The sequence below is a fragment of the Pleurodeles waltl genome, chromosome 1_2, assembly GCF_031143425.1.
Source record: "Pleurodeles waltl isolate 20211129_DDA chromosome 1_2, aPleWal1.hap1.20221129, whole genome shotgun sequence".
Classification (NCBI taxonomy): Eukaryota; Metazoa; Chordata; class Amphibia; order Caudata; family Salamandridae; genus Pleurodeles; species Pleurodeles waltl.
Window position 1 is genome coordinate 957,345,959 of NC_090437.1, and position 24,217 is coordinate 957,370,175.

The following is a 24,217-nucleotide window of genomic DNA, read 5'->3' on the forward strand; positions in this document are numbered from 1 at the left end:
GTCACTGACCAGTCAGGACAGCCCCTAAGGTGTCCTGAGCTGAAGTGACTCTAACTTTTAGAAATCCTCCATCTTGCAGATGGAGGATTCCCCCAATAGGGTTAGGATTGTGACCCCCTCCCCTTGGGAGGAGGCACAAAGAGGGTGTACCCACCCTCAGGGCTAGTAGCCATTGGCTACTAACCCCCCAGACCTAAACACGCCCTTAAATTTAGTATTTAAGGGCTACCCTGAACCCTAGAAAATTAGATTCCTGCAACAAGAAGAAGGACTGCCCAGCTGAAAACCCCTGCAGCGGAAGACCAGAAGACGACAACTGCCTTGGCTCCAGAAACTCACCGGCCTGTCTCCTGCCTTCCAAAGATCCTGCTCCAGCGACGCCTTCCGAAGGGACCAGCGACCTCGACATCCTCTGAGGACTGCCCCTGCTTCGAAAAGACAAGAAACTCCCGAGGACAGCGGACCTGCTCCAAGAAAAGCTGCAACTTTGTTTCCAGCAACTTTAAAGAACCCTGCAAGCTCCCCGCAAGAAGCGTGAGACTTGCAACACTGCACCCGGCGACCCCGACTCGGCTGGTGGCGATCCAACACCTCAGGAGGGACCCCAGGACTACTCTGATACTGTGAGTACCAAAACCTGTCCCCCCTGAGCCCCCACAGCGCCGCCTGCAGAGGGAATCCCGAGGCTTCCCCTGACCGCGACTCTTTGAACCTAAAGTCCCGACGCCTGGGAGAGACCCTGCACCCGCAGCCCCCAGGACCTGAAGGACCGGACTTTCACTGGAGAAGTGACCCCCAGGAGTCCCTCTCCCTTGCCCAAGTGGAGGTTTCCCCGAGGAATCCCCCCCTTGCCTGCCTGCAGCGCTGAAGAGATCCCGAGATCTCTCATAGACTAACATTGCGAACCCGACGCTTGTTTCTACACTGCACCCGGCCGCCCCCGCGCCGCTGAGGGTGAAATTTCTGTGTGGACTTGTGTCCCCCCCGGTGCCCTACAAAACCCCCCTGGTCTGCCCTCCGAAGAAGCGGGTACTTACCTGCAAGCAGCCCGGAACCGGGGCACCCCCTTCTCTCCATTCTAGCCTATGTGTTTTGGGCACCACTTTGAACTCTGCACCTGACCGGCCCTGAGCTGCTGGTGTGGTGACTTTGGGGTTGCTCTGAACCCCCAACGGTGGGCTACCTTGGACCAAGAACTGAACCCTGTAAGTGTCTTACTTACCTGGTAAAACTAATCAAAACTTACCTCCCCTAGGAACTGTGAAAATTGCACTAAGTGTCCACTTTTAAAACAGCTATTTGTCAATAACTTGAAAAGTATACATGCAATTTTGATGATTTGAAGTTCCTAAAGTACTTACCTGCAATACCTTTCGAATGAGATATTACATGTAGAATTTGAACCTGTGGTTCTTAAAATAAACTAAGAAAAGATATTTTTCTATATAAAAACCTATTGGCTGGATTTGTCTCTGAGTGTGTGTACCTCATTTATTGTCTATGTGTATGTACAACAAATGCTTAACACTACTCCTTGGATAAGCCTACTGCTCGACCACACTACCACAAAATAGAGCATTAGTATTATCTATTTTTACCACTATTTTACCTCTAAGGGGAACCCTTGGACTCTGTGCATGCTATTCCTTACTTTGAAATAGCACATACAGAGCCAACTTCCTACATTGGTGGATCAGCGGTGGGGTACAAGACTTTGCATTTGCTGGACTACTCAGCCAATACCTGATCACACGACAAATTCCAAAATTGTCATTAGAAATTCATTTTTGCAATTTGAAAAGTTTTCTAAATTCTTAAAAGACCTGCTAGGGCCTTGTGTTAGATCCTGTTTAGCATTTCATTTAGAGTTTAAAAGTTTGTAAAAGTTTGAATTAGATTCTAGAACCAGTTGTAGATTCTTAAAAAGTATTCCAACTTTTAGAAGCAAAATGTCTAGCACAGATGTGACTGTGGTGGAACTCGACACCACACCTTACCTCCATCTTAAGATGAGGGAGCTAAGGTCACTCTGTAAAATAAAGAAAATAACAATGGGCCCCAAACCTACCAAAATACAGCTCCAGGAGCTTTTGGCAGAGTTTGAAAAGGCCAACCCCTCTGAGGGTGGCAACTCAGAGGAAGAGGATAGTGACTTGGAGGAAAATTCCCCCCTACCAGTCCTATCTAGGGAGAACAGGGTCCCTCAAACCCTGACTCCAAAAATAATAGTCAGAGATGCTGGTTCCCTCACAGGAGAGACCAACACCTCTGAAATCACTGAGGATAACTCCAGTGAAGATGACCCCCTGTTAGCCAGGATGGTCAAAAGATTGGCTTTGGAAAAGCAGCTCCTAGCCATAGAAAGGGAAAGAAAAGAGATGGGCCTAGGTCCCATCGATGGTGGCAGCAACTTAAATAGGGTCAGAGATTCTCCTGACATCCTAAAAATCCCCAAAGGGATTGTAACAAAATATGAAGATGGTGATGACATCACCAAATGGTTCACAGCTTTTGAGAGGGCTTGTGTAACCAGAAAAGTAAACAGATCTCACTGGGGTGCTCTCCTTTGGGAAATGTTCACTGGAAAGTGTAGGGATAGACTCCTCACACTCTCTGGAAAAGATGCAGAATCTTATGACCTCATGAAGGGTACCCTGATTGAGGGCTTTGGATTCTCCACTGAGGAGTATAGAATTAGATTCAGGGGGGCTCAAAAATCCTCGAGCCAGACCTGGGTTGATTTTGTAGACTACTCAGTAAAAACACTAGATGGTTGGTTAACTGGAAATGAAGTGTGTGACTATGTTGGGCTTTATAATTTGTTTATGAAAGAACACATTTTAAGTAACTGCTTCAATGAAAAGTTGCATCAGTATCTGGTAGACCTAGGTCCAATTTCTCCCCAAGAATTGGGAAAGAAGGCAGACCACTGGGTCAAGACTAGGGTAACCAAAACTTCCACTGGGGGTGACCAAAAGAAAGGGGTTACAAAAACTCCCCAGGAGAAAGTGGGTGACACTAGAAACAAAGAAAAAGAGTCCTCTGTAGGCCCCCAAAAACCAGAACAGGTGGGTGGGCCCCAAGACACAACCCAAAACAAAGGTGGGTACCAGGGTAAGAACTGGGATGCCACTAAGGCATGGTGCCACAACTGTAAACAGTCTGGGCACCACACCAAGGACACTTCTTGTCCCAAAAACAAACCCCAGAACAAGATTCCAGGGGTAACCAGTGTAGCCATGGGAGATGACTCCTCAGATGAGGAGGTCTTCATAGCCTTCAACTGGAAACAGGGCCCAACAGGTGAGTTGGAGATTCCAGAGGGAAGTAGACACTTCCACCACCTACTGGTGAATGGAATCCCAACCACTGCCCTGAGAGACACTTGTGCCAGTCACACTATTGTGCATGACAGGCTGGTGCTCTCAAACCAGTACATCCCAGGTGAGACTGCCAGGGTAAGAGTTAGCCTAGACAGGGTCACTAAGAGGCCTGTGGCTTTAGTGCCCATAGAAGTGGGTGGCACTCTTAGCTGGAGAAGGGTAGTAGTCAGTACAGACCTCCCCCTTGATTGTCTCCTTGGAAATGACTACCCCGAGGTTAGTCAGAGCCCAAGAGAGGAACTGGTCCAGTGCCAGTCCTCTCCCAAGGATTCTGGAAGTCCTGCCTCTGCAGTAAATGCAAGCAGACCCCAGAAGAAGAAGAAAAGAAAACAGAGTAGGAAGGGTGGACAACCTTTAGCCAAGGTTACAGCAAGCCAAGGAGATTCTGCTCCAGTAGGGGAGAACTCCAAAAATGGCCCTGATAAAGTCCAACCTGACCCACCAGAAGTCCTGGCTAGTCAGGCAACTGTTAAACCTGAGTGGGTGGCTCCTCAGCTAACAGAAGAAAGAGTGGAAGAAGGGTGTTTACTACAAGATGTGGTAACCCCCCACTCTAATACAGCAGACAGGCAACCTGAACCCAAAGAAGCCTGTAACTTAGCCCCTTCCCTTGTAGGTGAAGAGCTAAAGGTGTGGTTCTGGGCACTGACAGCTGTCAGTGGCCTCTGCTGGGTGTTAGCCTTTATGGCTGCACTATCCTTGGCCTGGTGGTCTGACCCCATGCCAAATAACAAGTTAGGCCCCCTGACCCTGTTGGTCATGGTGGGGTTACTCCAGCTCTGGGTAACCTCTTTGGGTAAGCTAGGGGTGACCCTGGCTAAGATAAGATTAGCAGAGGTGGATACCTCTGACCTCAAAATAGAGAGAATGGGTGAGGACATAAAAAGCACAGACAAGAGGCAGTTCAGACTAGGTCCTATCACTGTGGAAGTGGGTCAGTTCCCCAGAGGGAATGACCTGAACAGGAGGATGTAAGGCAGAGTAGGCCCTGCAACAAACCAGCCATTTCCTCTACTCTTCCTCGCCTGACAGACTAGGAAGACTCTTCCAGCGTTGGCTGAGTCTCCTGGCCTGTGGGCTGGGGGGGGCTTGTGTAAAGAAATGGCTCCCTGTTGCAGTTACCCCCCACTTTTTGCCTGATACTGATGCTGACTTGACTGAGAAGTGTGCTGGGACCCTGCTAACCAGGCCCCAGCACCAGTGTTCTTTCACCTAAAATGTACCATTGTTTCCACAATTGGCACACCCTGGCATCCAGATAAGTCCCTTGTAACTGGTACCTCTGGTACCAAGGGCCCTGATGCCAGGGAAGGTCTCTAAGGGCTGTAGCATGTATTATGCCACCCTAGAGACCCCTCACTCAGCACAGACACACTGCTTACAAGCCTGTGTGTGCTAGTGAGAACAAAATGAGTAAGTCGACATGGCACTCCCCTCAGGGTGCCATGCCAGCCTCTCACTGCCTATGCAGTATAGGTAAGACACCCCTCTAGCAGGCCTTACAGCCCTAAGGCAGGGTGCACTATACCATAGGTGAGGGTACCAGTGCATGAGCACTGTGCCCCTACAGTGTCTAAGCAAAACCTTAGACATTGTAAGTGCAGGGTAGCCATAAGAGTATATGGTCTGGGAGTCTGTTTTACACGAACTCCACAGCACCATAATGGCTACACTGAAAACTGGGAAGTTTGGTATCAAACTTCTCAGCACAATAAATGCACACTGATGCCAGTGTACATTTTATTGTAAAATACACCACAGAGGGCACCTTAGAGGTGCCCCCTGAAACTTAACCGACTGTCTGTGTAGGCTGACTAGTTCCAGCAGCCTGCCACAAACCGAGACATGTTGCTGGCCCCATGGGGAGAGTGCCTTTGTCACTCTGAGGCCAGTAACAAAGCCTGCACTGGGTGGAGATGCTAACACCTCCCCCAGGCAGGAATTGTCACACCTGGCGGTGAGCCTCAAAGGCTCACCTCCTTTGTGCCAACCCAGCAGGACACTCCAGCTAGTGGAGTTGCCCGCCCCCTCCGGCCAGGCCCCACTTTTGGCGGCAAGGCCGGAGAAAATAATGAGAAAAACAAGGAGGAGTCACTGACCAGTCAGGACAGCCCCTAAGGTGTCCTGAGCTGAAGTGACTCTAACTTTTAGAAATCCTCCATCTTGCAGATGGAGGATTCCCCCAATAGGGTTAGGATTGTGACCCCCTCCCCTTGGGAGGAGGCACAAAGAGGGTGTACCCACCCTCAGGGCTAGTAGCCATTGGCTACTAACCCCCCAGACCTAAACACGCCCTTAAATTTAGTATTTAAGGGCTACCCTGAACCCTAGAAAATTAGATTCCTGCAACAAGAAGAAGGACTGCCCAGCTGAAAACCCCTGCAGCGGAAGACCAGAAGACGACAACTGCCTTGGCTCCAGAAACTCACCGGCCTGTCTCCTGCCTTCCAAAGATCCTGCTCCAGCGACGCCTTCCGAAGGGACCAGCGACCTCGACATCCTCTGAGGACTGCCCCTGCTTCGAAAAGACAAGAAACTCCCGAGGACAGCGGACCTGCTCCAAGAAAAGCTGCAACTTTGTTTCCAGCAACTTTAAAGAACCCTGCAAGCTCCCCGCAAGAAGCGTGAGACTTGCAACACTGCACCCGGCGACCCCGACTCGGCTGGTGGCGATCCAACACCTCAGGAGGGACCCCAGGACTACTCTGATACTGTGAGTACCAAAACCTGTCCCCCCTGAGCCCCCACAGCGCCGCCTGCAGAGGGAATCCCGAGGCTTCCCCTGACCGCGACTCTTTGAACCTAAAGTCCCGACGCCTGGGAGAGACCCTGCACCCGCAGCCCCCAGGACCTGAAGGACCGGACTTTCACTGGAGAAGTGACCCCCAGGAGTCCCTCTCCCTTGCCCAAGTGGAGGTTTCCCCGAGGAATCCCCCCCTTGCCTGCCTGCAGCGCTGAAGAGATCCCGAGATCTCTCATAGACTAACATTGCGAACCCGACGCTTGTTTCTACACTGCACCCGGCCGCCCCCGCGCCGCTGAGGGTGAAATTTCTGTGTGGACTTGTGTCCCCCCCGGTGCCCTACAAAACCCCCCTGGTCTGCCCTCCGAAGAAGCGGGTACTTACCTGCAAGCAGCCCGGAACCGGGGCACCCCCTTCTCTCCATTCTAGCCTATGTGTTTTGGGCACCACTTTGAACTCTGCACCTGACCGGCCCTGAGCTGCTGGTGTGGTGACTTTGGGGTTGCTCTGAACCCCCAACGGTGGGCTACCTTGGACCAAGAACTGAACCCTGTAAGTGTCTTACTTACCTGGTAAAACTAATCAAAACTTACCTCCCCTAGGAACTGTGAAAATTGCACTAAGTGTCCACTTTTAAAACAGCTATTTGTCAATAACTTGAAAAGTATACATGCAATTTTGATGATTTGAAGTTCCTAAAGTACTTACCTGCAATACCTTTCGAATGAGATATTACATGTAGAATTTGAACCTGTGGTTCTTAAAATAAACTAAGAAAAGATATTTTTCTATATAAAAACCTATTGGCTGGATTTGTCTCTGAGTGTGTGTACCTCATTTATTGTCTATGTGTATGTACAACAAATGCTTAACACTACTCCTTGGATAAGCCTACTGCTCGACCACACTACCACAAAATAGAGCATTAGTATTATCTATTTTTACCACTATTTTACCTCTAAGGGGAACCCTTGGACTCTGTGCATGCTATTCCTTACTTTGAAATAGCACATACAGAGCCAACTTCCTACACTGTCCTCTGGCGGTGACGGCTTTGTGGGGTATGAATCTGGATCATTGTCCGGCACTGGGGTGTCGTATAGGTCCCAAGCGTCTTGATCCTGATTATCTTGACTTATGGTAGTTTGCGCTGGTGAGTGCATTTGTGGCGGTGTTTGTGCCGGCGATGCCTGTTGTAGTGGAGAGGGCGGAGGCGTGACTTTTTTAACCACTTTGGCTTGTGGTTGTGCGTCATCCTTGAGGAGACTGATCCTTCTTTTCCTCATTATTGGGGGAAGGGTTGATATCTTCCCTGTGTCTTGCTGGATGTACAGTCTCTTTTGTGTGTAGTCTGATTCTACACTTTGGAGCTCTTGTCCAAATCTGTGCATCTGGCCACTTATTCCTTGTTCCTCTGAGTAGGATGAAGGTGTGGTATTTTTCGGCGCCGAGAGAGAATCTTTTTTCGGTTTCGGCACCGACAGAATTTTTGTTCCTTTCGGCATGGATTCTCGGTGCCGATGTTTTTCGGTGCCGGTATCTTGTTTTTGTCTCTCGGAGCCGCTATCTCGGCTCCGAGGTTGCTCCATGGCGGTCCCTCGACCGGAGTCGGGTGTCTTCGCTATGGGCGTGCCCTTTTTCGGCGCCTTCGACGGGTCGCCTGTTTTATGGGTCGAGCCATGGCCTGTTGGCAGTGGCGTCCCCTGGGCTTTCGTTTTGTCGATGGTTTTACTTTGACGTCTTACTCACAGTTTGTTGCTGTTGTTCGACGTCGGAGTCTCCGGATTCTGAGTCCGGAACCGAGAATGTTTCGTCTTCGTCGTCGAAACGTTGTTTTGTCGGCGTGGACGCCATTTGTAGACGCCTGGCTCTTCGGTCCCAGAGTGTTTTTCTGGACCGGAAGGCTCGACAGGCCTCACAGGTATCCTCCTTGTGCTCGGGGGACAAGCACAAGTTACAGACCAAGTGCTGATCTGTATAAGGATACTTACTGTGACATTTTGGGCAGAAACGGAACGGGGTCCGTTCCATCGGCTTCGATGTCGCACGCGGTCGGGCCGACCAGGCCCCGATGGGGGAATCGAAGCTACCCCAAAGTCTTCCGATGATCGGTGTCGATGTACCTAACTATCCCGATACCGAACGGAACAATACCGACGCTTTCTTCCGAGATTCTGACTAACTTTCCGAACCGAAACACGGAGCGAAAAGGAATACGTCCGAACCCGACAGCGGAAAAAAACAATCTAAGATGGAGTCGACGCCCATGCGCAATGGAGCCGAAGAGGGAGGAGTCCTTCGGTCCCGTGACCAAAAAAGACTTCTTCGAAGAAAAACAACTTGTAATACTCCGAGCCCAACACCAGGCAGCGGACTGTGCCAAACATGTGTATCTGCAGCAACATATGCCATCGAAACTCTTGTTTTAGCAGAGCAAGGTGTTCTGGAGAAAGTCTGTGTGAGCAAGGGGGAAAATTTGGAGGATTGGCGAGGAGTTCTAGGCAATAACCATTGTGGATAATTGACAGTACCCATCGATCTGATGTAATGTTGTGCCATTGATGGTAGAAATGTTGCAGTCTTCCTCCCACAGGAGATGTGTGATGTATGGGGATGCTGAGAAAGTCAATGTTTTGATGGGGTAGAGGCACCTCTTGTGGCAGTGGATTTCCCCCTACCTCTAAAGTTGTGTCCTCTATAGGATCCTTTAAAAGATCCTCTAGAGTAATATTGTTGTCCCTGTTTTTGTTGGGACAGAGGCATCTGATGTTTGGGATTTAAAACCCCCTCGGAATTAGGGCCTGCGAAAAGTACCCCAAATATATGTTGCGTAAAGGGCACCCACGGCTTTAGCTGTGTCCAAGTCCTTTTTTAATTTTGATGGTGGCACCCATCTCTGGTCCAAATAACTGCTGTTTGTTAAATGGCATATTAAGGACCGCTTGCTGCATCTCAGGTTTAAATCCTGAGGATCGCAACTAAGCATGCCTCCTGATTATTACGCTAGTGTTGATACTCCTAGCTGCGGTGTCTGCTGCATCGAGAGCGGGTCTAATCTGGTTATTGGAGATAGCCTGTCCTTCTGCAACTACCTGCTATGCCCGTTTTTGGTGTTCTGGTGGGAGATATCGAAGGAACACTTGCATCTCATCCCAATGGGCCTTATCGTACCTGGCTAAAAGGGAGTTGACAATTCTCCACTGAGTAGCAGCTTGAGTTGCCACTCTTGCCTGCTGCATCGAATTTCCGCCTTTCCTTATCGGGGGGAGGAGCATCCCCGTGGACTGACTATTTGCCCTCTTTCTTGCTGCACTCAACAATGGAATCAGGTGGAAATTGTTGAGTGAGTGCTTCTGATGGTGCAGCTTTCAATTTTTTTGTCCACTCAGTGTGAGTACCCTAGCCTTTTCTGGCTCTCTAAAAATATGTCATCAGCATATTTTAGCAGGCCAGGAAGCATTGGTACTCTGTGTGTAGATGATAGCGTGTTGAATAGAAAATCATCCTCTATGGGATCTGAGAGCAGATGCACATTGTGGTACGTGGCTGCTCCAGCAAAAACCTGACTATATGCTGTGGTGTCTTCGGGTGGAGATGGCCTAGTGGGATATACATGAGGGGATAGGGTCTGGGGTCATACAAATCCCATGGGTCCACAGTATAAGTATTGTCACCCATATAATCCCCATATGAAGAAGCAGTAGATTGCATAGAAAACTGGGCCTCCTGAAAGTCCGTTAACATCTCCCAGAGGCGCCATGCCACATCAGCAGAGTGCGTCATGGCCTGCTTCATCTCTAATCTCTTAATTTGTGATTCCAGGCAGGCAAGGGTGGAGCGGACGTCTCGAAGGATGCCTAAGCCCTTTGAAAAGCAAGACCCTCTAAGTGTGACCTCAAGGGCCTCCCAAAGCACACCCACCTTAGCTACAGTACCCCTGTTTGTCATTAAAGTCCTCCATCTCCTTCCTCAGCTCCCTGCGAAATGCACCATCCAACAACATGGCCGGAGAAAGTCGCCAGGTCACGAGGGGAGCAGGCAGCAGCAGCCTGAGCATAACCGGAGAGTGGTCAGAGTATGTGCAGGCTAAATGAGTGACGTCCACAAGCCAGGGCACCATGGAATGGGATATGAACCAATAGTCCAATCTAGACCAGCTGGAATACACAGCAGAGTAAAAGGTACCCTTCCTGTCCTGTGGGTGCAGCCATCGCCAGCTGCCAACCACACGGTGCGCCGCTATGTCAGCCCTGAGCCGCTCTGCTGCTCTGTGGCATTGTCCCAGACCCTCTATCCTCCTGGGGGTCTAGGGCCATATTAAAGTACCCACCACATGCAAGATATTTCGAGCCCAACACCACGCAGCTCCATATTGAATCAAAGAAAGTGGGGTTGTCAATATTGGGCGCATAATGAAAATGTCACTTACCCAGTGTACATCTGTTCGTGGCATTAGTCGCTGCAGATTCACATGTTTGGCACAGTCCGCTGCCTGGTGTTGGGCTCGGAGTATTACAAGTTGTTTTTCTTCGAAGAAGTCTTTTTGGTCACGGGACCGAAGGACTCCTCCCTCTTTGGCTCCATTGGGTTGTTGTGCTATACGGCCCCATATAAAATGGAGTATCTACCCTGTGGATTGTTCCTAGCACCTAGAGAAACATATGGGGTGCCTTTGCGTATTAAGATTGTTGTGCCCCATGAATAAGAATAGGTAGCATGTTGACTATAGGAGGGCCAACGAGTTGCAAAAGCAACCTGCGTCCCCAGTGCTAAGTGGGTCTCCTGCAGGAGTGCGACGTGTGCTGTGTCTCTCTAGGTACGCTAATATAGGTCACCAATTGCGCGGATCACCCAAACCCCGCACGCGCCATGTCAAGCAACTCAGAGCGTGACCACCTTTAACGCATTGGTCTAGTCCCTTGGTTGCTGTCATGCAGAGATGCTGTCACCTGCCGGACCCGCCCTGGGAGGAGTGCTATACGCAGCTGGGCAGAAGAGTGCACAGTTGAGATGTGTGTTGATGTGGCCCTGAGTAACAGTTGAACTCCTCTTTCTATTGGCCCCAGCTACCTCGCCAGCCCAATCCCGTCCGGAATTACCCTCCCTTTGAAATCCTGCATATCCAAGGGTAACGGGGGTCTTCCTAATGGGAGGCTAGCCAGAGAGCCACGTCAAGCCCCTCAGATATCTGGGGGTGCCTGGGCATCATGAAGAGTGCCTAGGAATGCCTGCTGTGGCTAGCTGGTCATTGGACACAAAACGAAACAGGGTGTTCAGTCGGCTTTATGTAGGTAGCAGTTAATGGTTGGGCGGGGGCACCCCCGGAGGGAGCCCCACCCCCAACCCATGATTAAGTCAGTCCTGGTCCGACATGGTTGAAGCCTGTTCTGGATCTGCACAGCTTTGTTTCTTCAGCAACTCTCGACCGCAGCTGCGTTTCAAATAGTCATTGGCCTCCTACGGAGTGACAAAAATCATGTGTCTTGCATTATGTGTCATCTTTAGGTGCGCTGGGTATAGCATGGCATAAGAGATTGGCTTGCCTCATTTTGCTTGACATTTTTTAATGAGCCTCCTGCACCGCTACGGTAAAATTGGGGTAAATCGAGATCTCGTTCCTCCTGGACTGCAGGGTTTTTTTTTGTGGCTCAACCTTAGTGCGGTGTCCCTGTCCCTATAGTTCAGCAGATGGCCGATTATTGGCCTGGACAGGACCCGGGGGGGGGGGGGGGGTTTAAGCCGCCAGGGCTCTGTGTGCCCTCTCCATTACCAGCATCCTGGAGAAGGATTCCTCGCGAAATAGAGTGATGACCACGTGTAAGGAAATGCCTCCTTGGCATGGTTACCCCCTGACTTTTTGCCTTTGCTGATGCTATGTTTTGAATTGAAAGTGTGCTGAGGCCTGCTAACCAGGCCCCAGCACCAGTGTTCTTTCCCTAACCTGTACTTTTGATTCCACAATTGGCACACCCTGGCATCCAGATAAGTCCCTTGTAACTGGTACCTCTGGTACCAAGGGCCCTGATGCCAGGGAAGGTCTCTAAGGGCTGCAGCATGTATTATGCCACCCTAGAGACCCCTCACTCAGCACAGACACACTGCTTACCAGCTTGTGTGTGCTAGTGAGAACAAAATGAGTAAGTCGACATGGCACTCCCCTCAGGGTGCCATGCCAGCCTCTCACTGCCTATGCAGTATAGGTAAGACACCCCTCTAGCAGGCCTTACAGCCCTAAGGCAGGGTGCACTATACCATAGGTGAGGGTACCAGTGCATGAGCACTGTGCCCCTACAGTGTCTAAGCAAAACCTTAGACATTGTAAGTGCAGGGTAGCCATAAGAGTATATGGTCTGGGAGTCTGTTTTACACGAACTCCACAGCACCATAATGGCTACACTGAAAACTGGGAAGTTTGGTATCAAACTTCTCAGCACAATAAATGCACACTGATGCCAGTGTACATTTTATTGTAAAATACACCACAGAGGGCACCTTAGAGGTGCCCCCTGAAACTTAACCGACTATCTGTGTAGGCTGACTGGTTCCAGCAGCCTGCCACACTAGAGACATGTTGCTGGCCCCATGGGGAGAGTGCCTTTGTCACTCTGAGGCCAGTAACAAAGCCTGCACTGGGTGGAGATGCTAACACCTCCCCCAGGCAGGAGCTGTAACACCTGGCGGTGAGCCTCAAAGGCTCACCCCTTTGTCACAGCACCGCAGGACACTCCAGCTAGTGGAGTGGCCCGCCCCCTCCGGCCCCGGCCCCCACTTTTGGCGGCAAGGCCGGAGAAAATAATGAGAATAACAAGGAGGAGTCATTGGCCAGTCAGGACAGCCCCTAAGGTGTCCTGAGCTGAGGTGACTAACTTTTAGAAATCCTCCATCTTGCAGATGGAGGATTCCCCCAATAGGATTAGGGATGTGACCCCCCTCCCCTTGGGAGGAGGCACAAAGAGGGTGTACTCACCCTCAGGGCTAGTAGCCATTGGCTACTAACCCCCCAGACCTAAACACGCCCTTAAATTTAGTATTTAAGGGCTCCCCTGAACGTAAGAATTTAGATTCCTGCAACTACAAGAAGAAGGACTGCCTAGCTGAAAACCCCTGCAGAGGAAGACCAGAAGACAACAACTGCCTTGGCTCCAGAAACTCACCGGCCTGTCTCCTGCCTTCCAAAGAACTCTGCTCCAGCGACGCCCTCCAAAGGGACCAGCGACCTCTGAATCCTCTGAGGACTGCCCTGCTTCGACGACAAGAAACTCCCGAGGACAGCGGACCTGCTCCAAAAAGACTGCAACTTTATCCAAAGGAGCAGCTTTAAAGAACCCTGCAATCTCCCCGCAAGAAGTGTGAGACTTGCAACACTGCACCCGGCGACCCCGACTCGGCTGGTGGAGAACCAACACCTCAGGGAGGACCCCCGGACTACTCTACGACTGAGTACCAAAACCTGTCCCCCCTGAGCCCCCACAGCGCCGCCTGCAGAGGGAATCCCGAGGCTTCCCCTGACCGCGACTCTCTGAAACCTAAGTCCCGACGCCTGGAACAGCCCCTGCACCCGCAGCCCCCAGGACCTGAAGGACCGGACTTTCACTGCAGAAGTGACCCCCAGGAGTCCCTCTCCCTTGCCCAAGTGGAGGTTTCCCAGAGGAAGCCCCCCCTTGCCTGCCTGCAGCGCTGAAGAGATCCCTTGATCTCTCATTGACTTCCATTGCGAACCCGACGCTTGTTCTAACACTGCACCTGGCCGCCCCCGCGCCGCTGAGGGTGAAATTTCTGTGTGGGCTTGTGTTCCCCCCCCCCCGGTGCCCTACAAAACCCCCCTGGTCTGCCCTCCGAAGACGCGGGTACTTACCTGCTGGCAGACTGGAACCGGGGCACCCCCTTCCCTCCATTGAAGCCTATGCGTTTTGGGCACCACTTTGAACTCTGCACCTGACCGGCCCTGAGCTGCTGGTGTGGTAACTTTGGGGTTGCTCTGAACCCCCAACGGTGGGCTACCTTGGACCAAGAACTGAACCCTGTAAGTGTCGTACTTACCTGGTAAAACTAACAAAAACTTACCTCCCCCAGGAACTGTGAAAATTGCACTGTGTCCACTTTTTAAATAGCTATTTGTGAATAACTTGAAAAGTATACATGCAATTGAAATGATTCAAAGTTCCTAATGTACTTACCTGCAATACCTTTCAAACAAGATATTACATGTTAAATTTGAACCTGTGGTTCTTAAAATAAACTAAGAAAATATATTTTTCTATAACAAAACCTATTGGCTGGATTTGTCTCTGAGTGTGTGTACCTCATTTATTGTCTCTGTGTATGTACAACAAATGCTTAACACTACTCCTTGGATAAGCCTACTGCTCGACCACACTACCACAAAATAGAGCATTAGTATTATCTCTTTTTACCACTATTTTACCTCTAAGGGGAACCCTTGGACTCTGTGCATGCTATTCCTTACTTTGAAATAGCACATACAGAGCCAACTTCCTACACCACGTGTTCCACATATTGTTCCATGCGTCCAGTATCTGTGGACTCTGGAACGCCTACTATGCACAGATTATTTTCCTGGAACTGGCTTCCAGGTCTTCATTTTTGTGCACTATAATTTTAAGGAGTTTGCTCATTTGCAGGAGTTAATCACTTTCTTTCTGCATTGTGTCTTCGACATGTGAAATGCGCAGTTCTGTTTCAAATATGCGCCCGCCTTACCAGCTTATTAGTGAGCAGGTCCAATCTGGCGGTCATATTGTCCATTTTACGGTCAATCAAGGATAGGCTGGATTGCCTCGTAAGCAACAGCATCTTCATTTCACTCATTTATGAGTGCTCTACCCTGGACAGGTTGGGAGTCACTACTGTCCTTGGTCTCTGGTGGCGCCCTGGTCGTTTTTTTTGGGCTCCAAACTAACTTTGGCTGCTTAGCGTCAGACTTCCCCTTGCCAGCTCAATGCAAGATCCAATCCTGTGATGTCTCTGCCACCGCACGGAAGACAGGAACCCAGTCAGGACACTCGTCCCCACACCAGACACCATCCTGCCAGAGCCAGCCCACGCACAGCAGAGATCCGCTCGTCTGTCTGGCTTGCAGCACCTGTCAACACTGGCATGAGCGGCCAGCAGTGCGGCCACAAGACCGCGGCCCAGACCACAGTCAATGCCGCATGCCGGCTCTCAGTCCAGCCGCAGTTGTCTGTTGCGGTGCCCTTATTGGCAGCGTCGTCTGAGGCCGCCAGTCACAGCTCCACCGTCCTCCACCCCGGCAGCGTACCTGGGAACCTCCACCAGGCCCGGCACCAGCCACCCCTCACGCCACCAAGTGGCGGGTCAGCTATATCCCGGCCTCCGCTGTTCTCCTCGAGCTCCAGCCCCTCCGACTCAGCACCAGGTCCGCCCCCGCAGTGACAGGTGCCCAAGCCCTGCCCCGCAAACCTCCTCTGGCCGCACCGACTCAGAGCCCCCAACACATCGCCTGGGAAGTCCTCTCCCCTGTGCGAGGGCCACCTCCAGAAGAGGCAGTCAGCGTCCAGTCTCAATCTTCAGCATCACAGCAATGGAACACCAGTAAGCCGCAGCTAGCCAGGTAGGCCCACAGTCGCACTTCAGGATTGTGCGTGAACCTCGTGCTGTCCCGCTCTGGGCATTCCCCTGGGCATCACCCCAGTTAACAGCGTCTGCCGAACATCAAGCCTTTAACCAGGACACTCCTGGGCAGGATTATTGTGGATTGTGCGCCGTGGGAGCCTCACAGAAGCATGGCCCTCCTGCGCGGCAGCTCTCTAGCGCCTCTTCCTCCCACCCTACACCCTCAGCAAGGTAGTTCCTAATTTCGATGGAGAAGAGTGTTTTAGGTAATCCATGTGGATGGGTGAATAAAACAATAGATAAACAAATCGTGTAAAGATCTCAGCAATAGAGTCCTGAGGTAGCAGCAAGTAATAATGATTTCTTCATATTTGAAAGAAAAATGTGGCTTAACAGGATTGATGAATGTACCAATTAAAAAAAAAGGTAGTCACTTCAAAAGTCTGCATGTAAATCCTTGCATGGGTTTTCCTGAAACAAACACATTGCCGTCAAAAATTGCAATGAGTGGGTTCTAGTGCCTAAAAAAAAAAAAATTACAAAAACATTTTTTTTTTTTTTAAATCTAAAAATAACAGAACTACAACAGCAGATGTACAGATGAGTTAACCTATATCAATAGCTCTACACTACCTATAAGTCAGTACATATTCAGATTTGAACCCTAATTGCATATAGCGTAATTATTTTAGGAATAACGCCTAAAAGCCTGTGTGTGAAGAAGAGACATTGAATATCCATTTTCTAAATGAAAATAAAAAAATTAAAAAAAAATTTAAATAAGCTACAACTATAAAACTTTTAGGGGTGTGGGCACAGAAGTCTGAGCACAGTGAACAAAGATATGCAGAGGAAATAGTTGCCTAGCTTTAGATGTACAATAACTACACAATCTCCGTAATGGGGCAGAGAAATATAGTGAGGTGAAGAGTGGTTTGGGGAGGGTCTACTTATGTTAACAGAGCTCATACAAACACTGAAAATGCAAGTGAAGAAAAATTGAATTGTGAATTATATTCTGTGAAGCAATATGGATCACTGAGAAGTCAACTACTCAGTGGCACAGACCTGTTAAGCACAATCTCCACTAAATGTTGAAGCTATGAACAGTATTCATACCACCTTACAAACAAACAATACAGACCTGCTTGTCCTTTTGCTGGCTCCGATCACCTGATGGCCAGAGACGCCAAGAATCGTTGTCAATAACATCAGCAAGGACAATTTCTTGTTTTGATACATCCACGCCAAACTCAATCTGTTTAAAAAGATAAGCAATGATATAAGTGCAGGGAGAGGGCACTTAGGAACCATAGCTTTACATAGCAAATGCATATATTTTTGGATAAGATCTCTTCCTACTTTCCATACCTTCATGTCCACCAGCGTACAGTCCTGAGTTGCCCAAGCCTTCTCCAGGACCTCAAAAATGGCTAGTGTGGATCGGTTCATAATATCCACCTCAGTCTGGCCAATTTCAAGTCCAGCACACACAAATTTTGCTGCTATCATCTGTGCTTCAGACCACTCAGGATCATTATTGGCATCATCCTGAAATAAAGTTGAGTCTGTGAAAGAACATTCATCAAAAGTACTAAACCAGAACCACAAAATAAACGTATAATGGTAACAAAACAGCAGATATCTTACGAATAATTCCAAATCGTCCCTAACCAGACCTGACATATCCTGAGTGCCTAATCTCTAATGAACAAATCAACTATGTAGCCCATGCAGACTAGTTTGTTCGTAAGTCCACCTCAACCTGCACAATATTTCACTACTTATGTTTGTACAAAGGCACTGTTCTGGCACTCTTCAGACTGAAGTGTGAGTCTTTTGCATTACAATTCACAGTCAGACCAAACTATGGTGTTTACTGTGCAAAACTGAATTAGGATCAGTCAGAGCATAACTGTAATCCTGTGAAGACATAATTAGTAATTCTTTAAAAAAAAAAAAAAACCAATAGTCATGGGATTCTGGCTTTACATAGCTAGCAAAATTTCTGGGAAATGTAGTAATTCCTGAATATACCAGGAAAGATCCTGTCCAGGTTTGCGGCAAACATTTTTTTTCTTTTTCTTTTTATAAACAGACTGCCAGGAAACTATTCACAGAGCTTCATTTAATAAGGCTCCCAAAAAAGAAAAATTGAATGCAGCTTCATGGTACTATACATATAAATTCAGTTTCTATACAAGTCAACATGAGCCAGAGGATACGGTCCTCCATTTCCCTAACCAATGCTACAGGGCTTTTTTTTTTTTTTTATGTCTGATGTCTTCTCGTTTATTTCTGGGAAAATTCCAGTTTAGAAAAGCACTCAATCTGATTCATACAACCACCCCACCCTCTTCTCTGTGACTCCCAAATATGTTGTTATGTTATTGAGACTTATATAGCGCCAGCTACCCGGAGGCCTCGTAGCGCTGATCAGCTTGAAAAATTAGAACATACTGGAGGAATCCTAAACTTCACTGGAGAGGGGGAACTTAGAGGAACTTAGAATAGCCAATAAACAGTTTACACAGAAAATTGCTACAATATGTATACCCCAAAGCAAGTTCAAAGTATAAACCACACCTTTCTGTACATGCCATATTGTAGACCGTGATCAAAGCCCGGACTTACTTTGGTCAGTGAACAAAAGCAATACTATATGGATCCTTTCACTGTTGGTGAGTCACAGCGCATAAACTTAAGTCTGCAGCTAACATGCGGGCTCTTTCCTACAGCAGCTTCAATTAATTAATTCTAGCACTGGCCTTGCAATACACGCATGGGTAGCAGACATGCCGTGGTTAATCTCATTTCCAATTACGTCTATTTACATACTCCAGTTTACAAAAAATAAAATATATACATTGTACAACATTCACCTTAGGCAAACGTAGCACGAACGCTTGACGGTAGGTTGCTCACACAAAACTGCCTGCTAGCAATATTCTGAAGTGTAATTACAGTGTGCCAATACAAAGGAGAAAATATCACAAACCACACATTACACCTCTTAAAATACAGAACTGAAAAAGTAAGGTGCAATGCTGTAATAACAGACACTTACTGATGTCCTAATTAAAACCTTCCTATTATGTGGACTTATGTAGCGCAACTAATCACCCATCAGGGTATAAAGGGGCTGGAGCAGGCATGTAGGCATAAGACTGAAGGTGTTGAGTGTCTGCCAGGCAAAGTTAGTCAAAGAGCCAGGTCTTCAGCTTCTTGCGGAATTCAAGAAGTGACTAGGAGGCCCTTAAGTATGGAGGGAGATTGTTTCAGGTCTTGGCAGTTCCAATGTTGTGCAGTGTCTTGTATGCATGCATGGGGAGGTTGAATAGGCTGCATTTGTGGATAGAGAATTGGTGGAGCTCTGAGATGTGGTGAGATGTTGGTGCATCATGGGAGGTGAAGAAGGGAAGTTGCTGCAGCGTTCTGAATGGTCTGGAGCTGGTGCAGTAGCTAGTTGGATATCTCAGCGTATAGTGCATTACTGTAGTCTAATCTGCTCATGATGAGGGCCTGCGTGATGGTGCGCAGGGTTTGCCATTTGAAGATCTTGTGCAGCAAGTGGAAGCAGGACGAGCTACCTGCCTTGTCATGTTGAGTTTGCGGTCAGGAATGATTCCCAAATTTCTGGCGTGGCTCAGAGGTCAGGTGGCCGCCGGGTGGAGTCCCAAGGATCAGCACTTCGGTCTTGTCGGAGTTGTTTCAGGCACTTAGACCTCATTAAGTCTACTACGTTGAGCGTGCAGTTAGTTTTGTTGGTGGTGGACTAGTGGGTCAGAGAAAAGGTTAGTTGGGTGTCATCAGCACTGGATATTATGGAGGTGCCTTGTAAAATTATATTGGAGAGCACTGTCATGTAGATTTTGAACAAGGTTGGGCTAAGCAATAAGCCTTGCAGGTGACTGCAGATCAAATTTTGGGACTCTGATGTGTAGGGAGGAAGTCTGAGTACTTTTTTCCTTTGTGTGAGGAAGTAGCTTATCCAGTTGAGGGCTGGTTATTGGATGCCTCTGGCATGCAAGTCTTCTGAGGAGGGTGTGGTGGGAGACTGTGTCTAAGGCAGCAGAAAGGTCGAGTAGGAGGAGGGCTGCAGTTTCTCCATGATCCAGTAAGATGTGGATGTCGTCTGTGGGCAGGATAAGTGCAGTTTCTGTCTTGTGGTTGCTCTGGAATCCTGACTGGGTGTGAACCAGTAGGTTGTGGAGTTCTAGGTGGTTGGCGGGTTGTCTGAAGGTCTTCATTATGACAGGGTATGGGAGCAGAGAAATGGGTTGGACGTTGCTCAGATTTATAGCATCAGCCAATGGTTCTGAGGAGAGCGTTGAATGTTGCACGTTTCCAGTCTTCTGGGAAGGTGATGGTTTTGACAGATGTGCAGAATATGCAGGGAGGGTGTTACTGACTGGTGGCCCTCCCATCATGTCGATGTCTTGGGGGCATAGGTCCTTTGAGGTCCCAAAGTGTGCCGTTTTCATGATCACTGTGGTGTCTTTGGTGAGTGTTTTATCTGTTGGTGGTAGGATTGGTGACGAGATCTTTGGGGTAAAATTTTGTTTGATGTTGCTGTAGATCCTTTCTATTTTGCTGTGGAAGAAGTTTAAGTTGTCAGAGGTCCTGTGATGGTTTTGGCTGAGGCCTTAGTGGTGAATTAATTCTTGGACGTTCAAGAAAATCTCCTTGCAGATGTTGGAGCTCGCCTCGATGAGTTTGGGTAGTGCTCTTTTGGTGTCCCTCACGAGGTGGTGGTGGCAGCGCCCGAGTGCAGCCTTGTAGGTGGCTTTGGCATCAGAGCTGGATCTTTATTTTCTTTCTAGCTGCTAGCAGTGGCATATAGATTTCCGGAGGCAGTCTGTAAACCAGCTGGTTTCTTTGTTGGTTCTTCTGTTTTTTGTTGAGCACAAAAGAGTCTGCATAAGCCTTGATCCATTCTTTCAAGTTTGTATTGTCAAGACTGTTCGTGTTGGGCTGGTCTGTTGTGAGGGCACTGAGACAGTCAACCTCTTACTTTGCTGGCTGTGTAGGTTGATCATCGTGGGTACGTTGACCTGTGGACATTTGGATATGTATGATGGAGTGGTCAGTCCATGCTATTCACTACTTAGTTTTAATTTCCTTCATCACTCGCCCTATTCCATTCTGTAAAGTGAAGGAGTGCATGCATTGAGTGCCTTGGGTGGAGAAAGGAATAGGTTGAGTGACAAAGTAAAGGAAAACCGAATGAAAACTAGAAGTGAATAGCAGCTACGCATGCAATGGTCACCAGCAGCCCTCCAGAAGGAAGAAAAACGTTATTAGGACCATTAAATGCACAGAACACTATTACATTGAAGGGCTTTGAAATGCTTAAGTCGTCACAGTATAGCTTAATTGAGGCTGCTGAAACAGAGTCCTCTCACCTCTGCAGCTGTGCTTCATTTGAGACGGTGGTTGCCAATGCTCAGACTAGACACTTCATTCTCAACTCAGGCACATATATATGACAGTCCACCACATGGTGGGGGTGTTTCCATAATATTGAGATAAGCACAACAGTATTTCATATTTCAACAGACATAAATTAACCATGCCTTCTGCCCACACCACTCGTAGCTTTGAATGCCCTGGAATATTCTAAATCACCACATTTGCAAGAGTGATGGACATTGTGCTGGTCCTGACACTGGCAGTGCTGGAAGGGGCAACGGGTGGTGCAAGGTGCAGTGGCTTCCTGAGAAAGGCCTTGGCACTAACTATTTTAAAAAATACACACTCTGCAGACAAATGTGGTCCAATTGTGCACTTCTTGAGAACATAAAATTACACCCCCAGAGCCTCTCGAAGTTCACAGGCAAAACAGTATACCTAGGCCATACAAATGAGATACAGACTGCACAGGCAAACCATGCGCTAAGGCAACAGCTCCCACTCCAAAGTAAGTCCGTTATCAGGTTTAGAGCTCTACATGAAACACACAACAGACCTGTTACATGTTTTTACATAGCATAAGCACAATATTATTAGACCTTTATTGAAAGGTAACTGCAGGGTCGGATTGGGAACAAAATTAAATCTGGGCACTGAAAGAAAAGAGGCCCACATTTGTGGATAATGACCTCTGCTTAGTGTGGGAGTAATTTTGGGAGAAATCAACGCTAAATTAGGCTTTCTAGGCTTGTGTGACCAAGTCTAGACTGAAGTAGACAAACCATTTCTCCACCTGACCTCACCCATGGGTCTCCTCACCTGATCCTCAGGCCTATATATTTCTGTACTTAGAGTGCATGAACTTGGTCACCTGTTTTATTCGCGCCCCCCACCCCCCAAAAAGATCCCTTAATGTCCTTTATTGCTTTCCTGCAGACAGTAATGGAGTCATCATGTGCCTGAAGGTAGCGTTTAAACCAAAGGAAATTCCACTGGGGAATAGAAATCTACATTTAGAAATACTTCCTAGAATACAACTACCTCTAAACCAATCCCTAGACTGAGGAGAGAATTCGGAAAATGCATGCGAGGTAGTAGTCATCCTTCCTTTTTATCCTAGACGAGGAAATGTTTGACACCCTCTTCTGCCTTCCTTTCCATAATTTCCTTTAGTAATTTTATATAGTGCAAACTCTACCCAAAAGGTATTGGAGCACTTAACATGGACACGTTCATTATTTTTAAAAAAAATTTTTAAAGCAAGGGGAGATTATGTGACTTACCCAAAATCACAGGATGTTATCCCAACGCTAAGACTCAAACCTGGTTCCCAAGTTCCAAAGTCAGCAGCTCTGGCTATTACACCACGTCATCTACCAGTCTCCGGTCTTCCTCGTCTCCATTTTTGCTTTCCAGCTTTCTCTAACAATTTCTGCCCTTCTCTTTTCTCGTCACTTCTCCCTAATCTCTTGCCTCCAATCCCTCCATCTGTCCGCAACTCTAGCATTCTTATCCTCTGTCCTCTATCTTTCTGCCTCCCTGGATTTCCTTTTCCTCCTCCCATATTTGTCACTCCACTCCACTTCTCCTTTTGTCTATCTGCACATAGCTCAACGCATTTTGTTAATCTCCTGCATGTCTATTCTCCCTTGTCATTTTGTCCCAGAAAGAATGTTTTTCACAGTACTGCATTTCCCACATTGGTCCTTTTGGTTGTTTGCGTTATTTTTATTTTCGTTCAGTGACCAGGGCTACCCTCCCAGTTTTTAAGATAACAAAGTGGCAGGGGGCACCTGGGGCTCGTCTGTCTGTTGCTAGAGAGACACATAGAGCCTCTTACCTGGCCATCACTTTTAATCTGTCTCCCTGCACATCCCCTATCAGCCCAACCCCAGATAACATCAGTGCTAGGTGTCAAGCTCAAAAAGAGGCCAGCAACTCCGTGGCCTCCCGGTCACGCTGAAAGGCTCTGGATGGGAAGAGATCCACCACAAGCTGTGTCTGCTCTATTTGGCCCATTGTCCTGCTGAACAGAACAATGAGCTAGCCATTCTCTGTACTTGAGCTCCGATCTGCCCTCTAAGGCTGCAGCAGCCTTTAGTGCCAGCTAGCCTTTCCCTCAGGCCCTTTGGCCAATGTCCGACAGCACTCCCGGCCTAACCAACGTCACCTTTCACACCTTCCTGCCTCACTCGGGTGACTGTTGGCCGATGTAAATTAAACTGGCCACTCAGCACGGCATACAGCTCCTGCATAACATGTCTCAAGCATACGCTTAGCAAATAAACACACTATTGCAGAAGTTTGATAAAAGCTGTCCGGTAGTGGTCATGACTGCTAGGCTCTTTCCCAAAGTTGTCCTGGTCCACGGAGGTGTCTGCTGGGCTCCTCACACGAGTTCACCTGGGCAACAACTGCAGCGCTCCTCCACATTGTCCTCCAGGGCCGCGGTGGAGACTGCTGGGCTCCTGGCTACTGTTCCCAGGCTGTAGCGGTGAACACCTGCGTTGCAATCCTCTTCCTTGGGCTGCATCGGCGATGAGGTGTGAAACGCTGGTGAAGGTCCTGTGAACGGATACTTCTCCACACACACGTTTTTTTTTTTTTTTTTTTTTTTTTTTTTTTAAATCCTCACAACTCAGCTGCCCGTTGGTTATGAAGGTCCCAGACCTGGCAGCCCCCTTTATTTAAAAAAAAAAAAAAAAAAAAAAAAAACAAACACACACACACTTACTTTACAAACACCCCTATTTCTGTATCTGTGGCCTCGTCCATACACTGCTCCATTGGCATATACCAATCATTTGAACTTCACTTTCACCAAGATGGGCAGCCATTGCAATTCCTTGAGAAGATCCTGAATGAACAGGTTCCTCAGAATATTAAGCAGGAGCCAGGCTGCAGCAATGTGCACCAACTGCAGTCTCTGTAGTCTCTGTAGTAGGTTCCCAGGTAGAACCCAGATATACTGCAGCCTATATCTGGAGTGCTTCCACCATGAAATTTCCAATGGGAATTTTAGACTCAACTACAACCTGAACTGCTGGAGAGAATTACACCAAATTTGGCAGAAATGTAGCTCTTC

At 48.3% G+C, this 24,217-nt stretch overlaps 1 protein-coding gene across 1 annotated transcript in view; it reads right to left on the minus strand.

Moving 5' to 3' along the window:
* The window catches only part of PAICS (phosphoribosylaminoimidazole carboxylase and phosphoribosylaminoimidazolesuccinocarboxamide synthase), a 408,935-nt gene that overhangs the window by 52,071 nt on the left and 332,647 nt on the right, over positions 1-24,217 (minus strand). The window contains exons 16-17 of the mRNA XM_069205847.1: positions 17,092-17,271; positions 16,865-16,978 (exon numbers count right to left, since the gene is read on the minus strand). Of these exons, the coding sequence (XP_069061948.1) occupies positions 16,865-16,978; positions 17,092-17,271 (294 nt within the window). The remainder of the gene's footprint in view (positions 1-16,864; positions 16,979-17,091; positions 17,272-24,217) is intronic.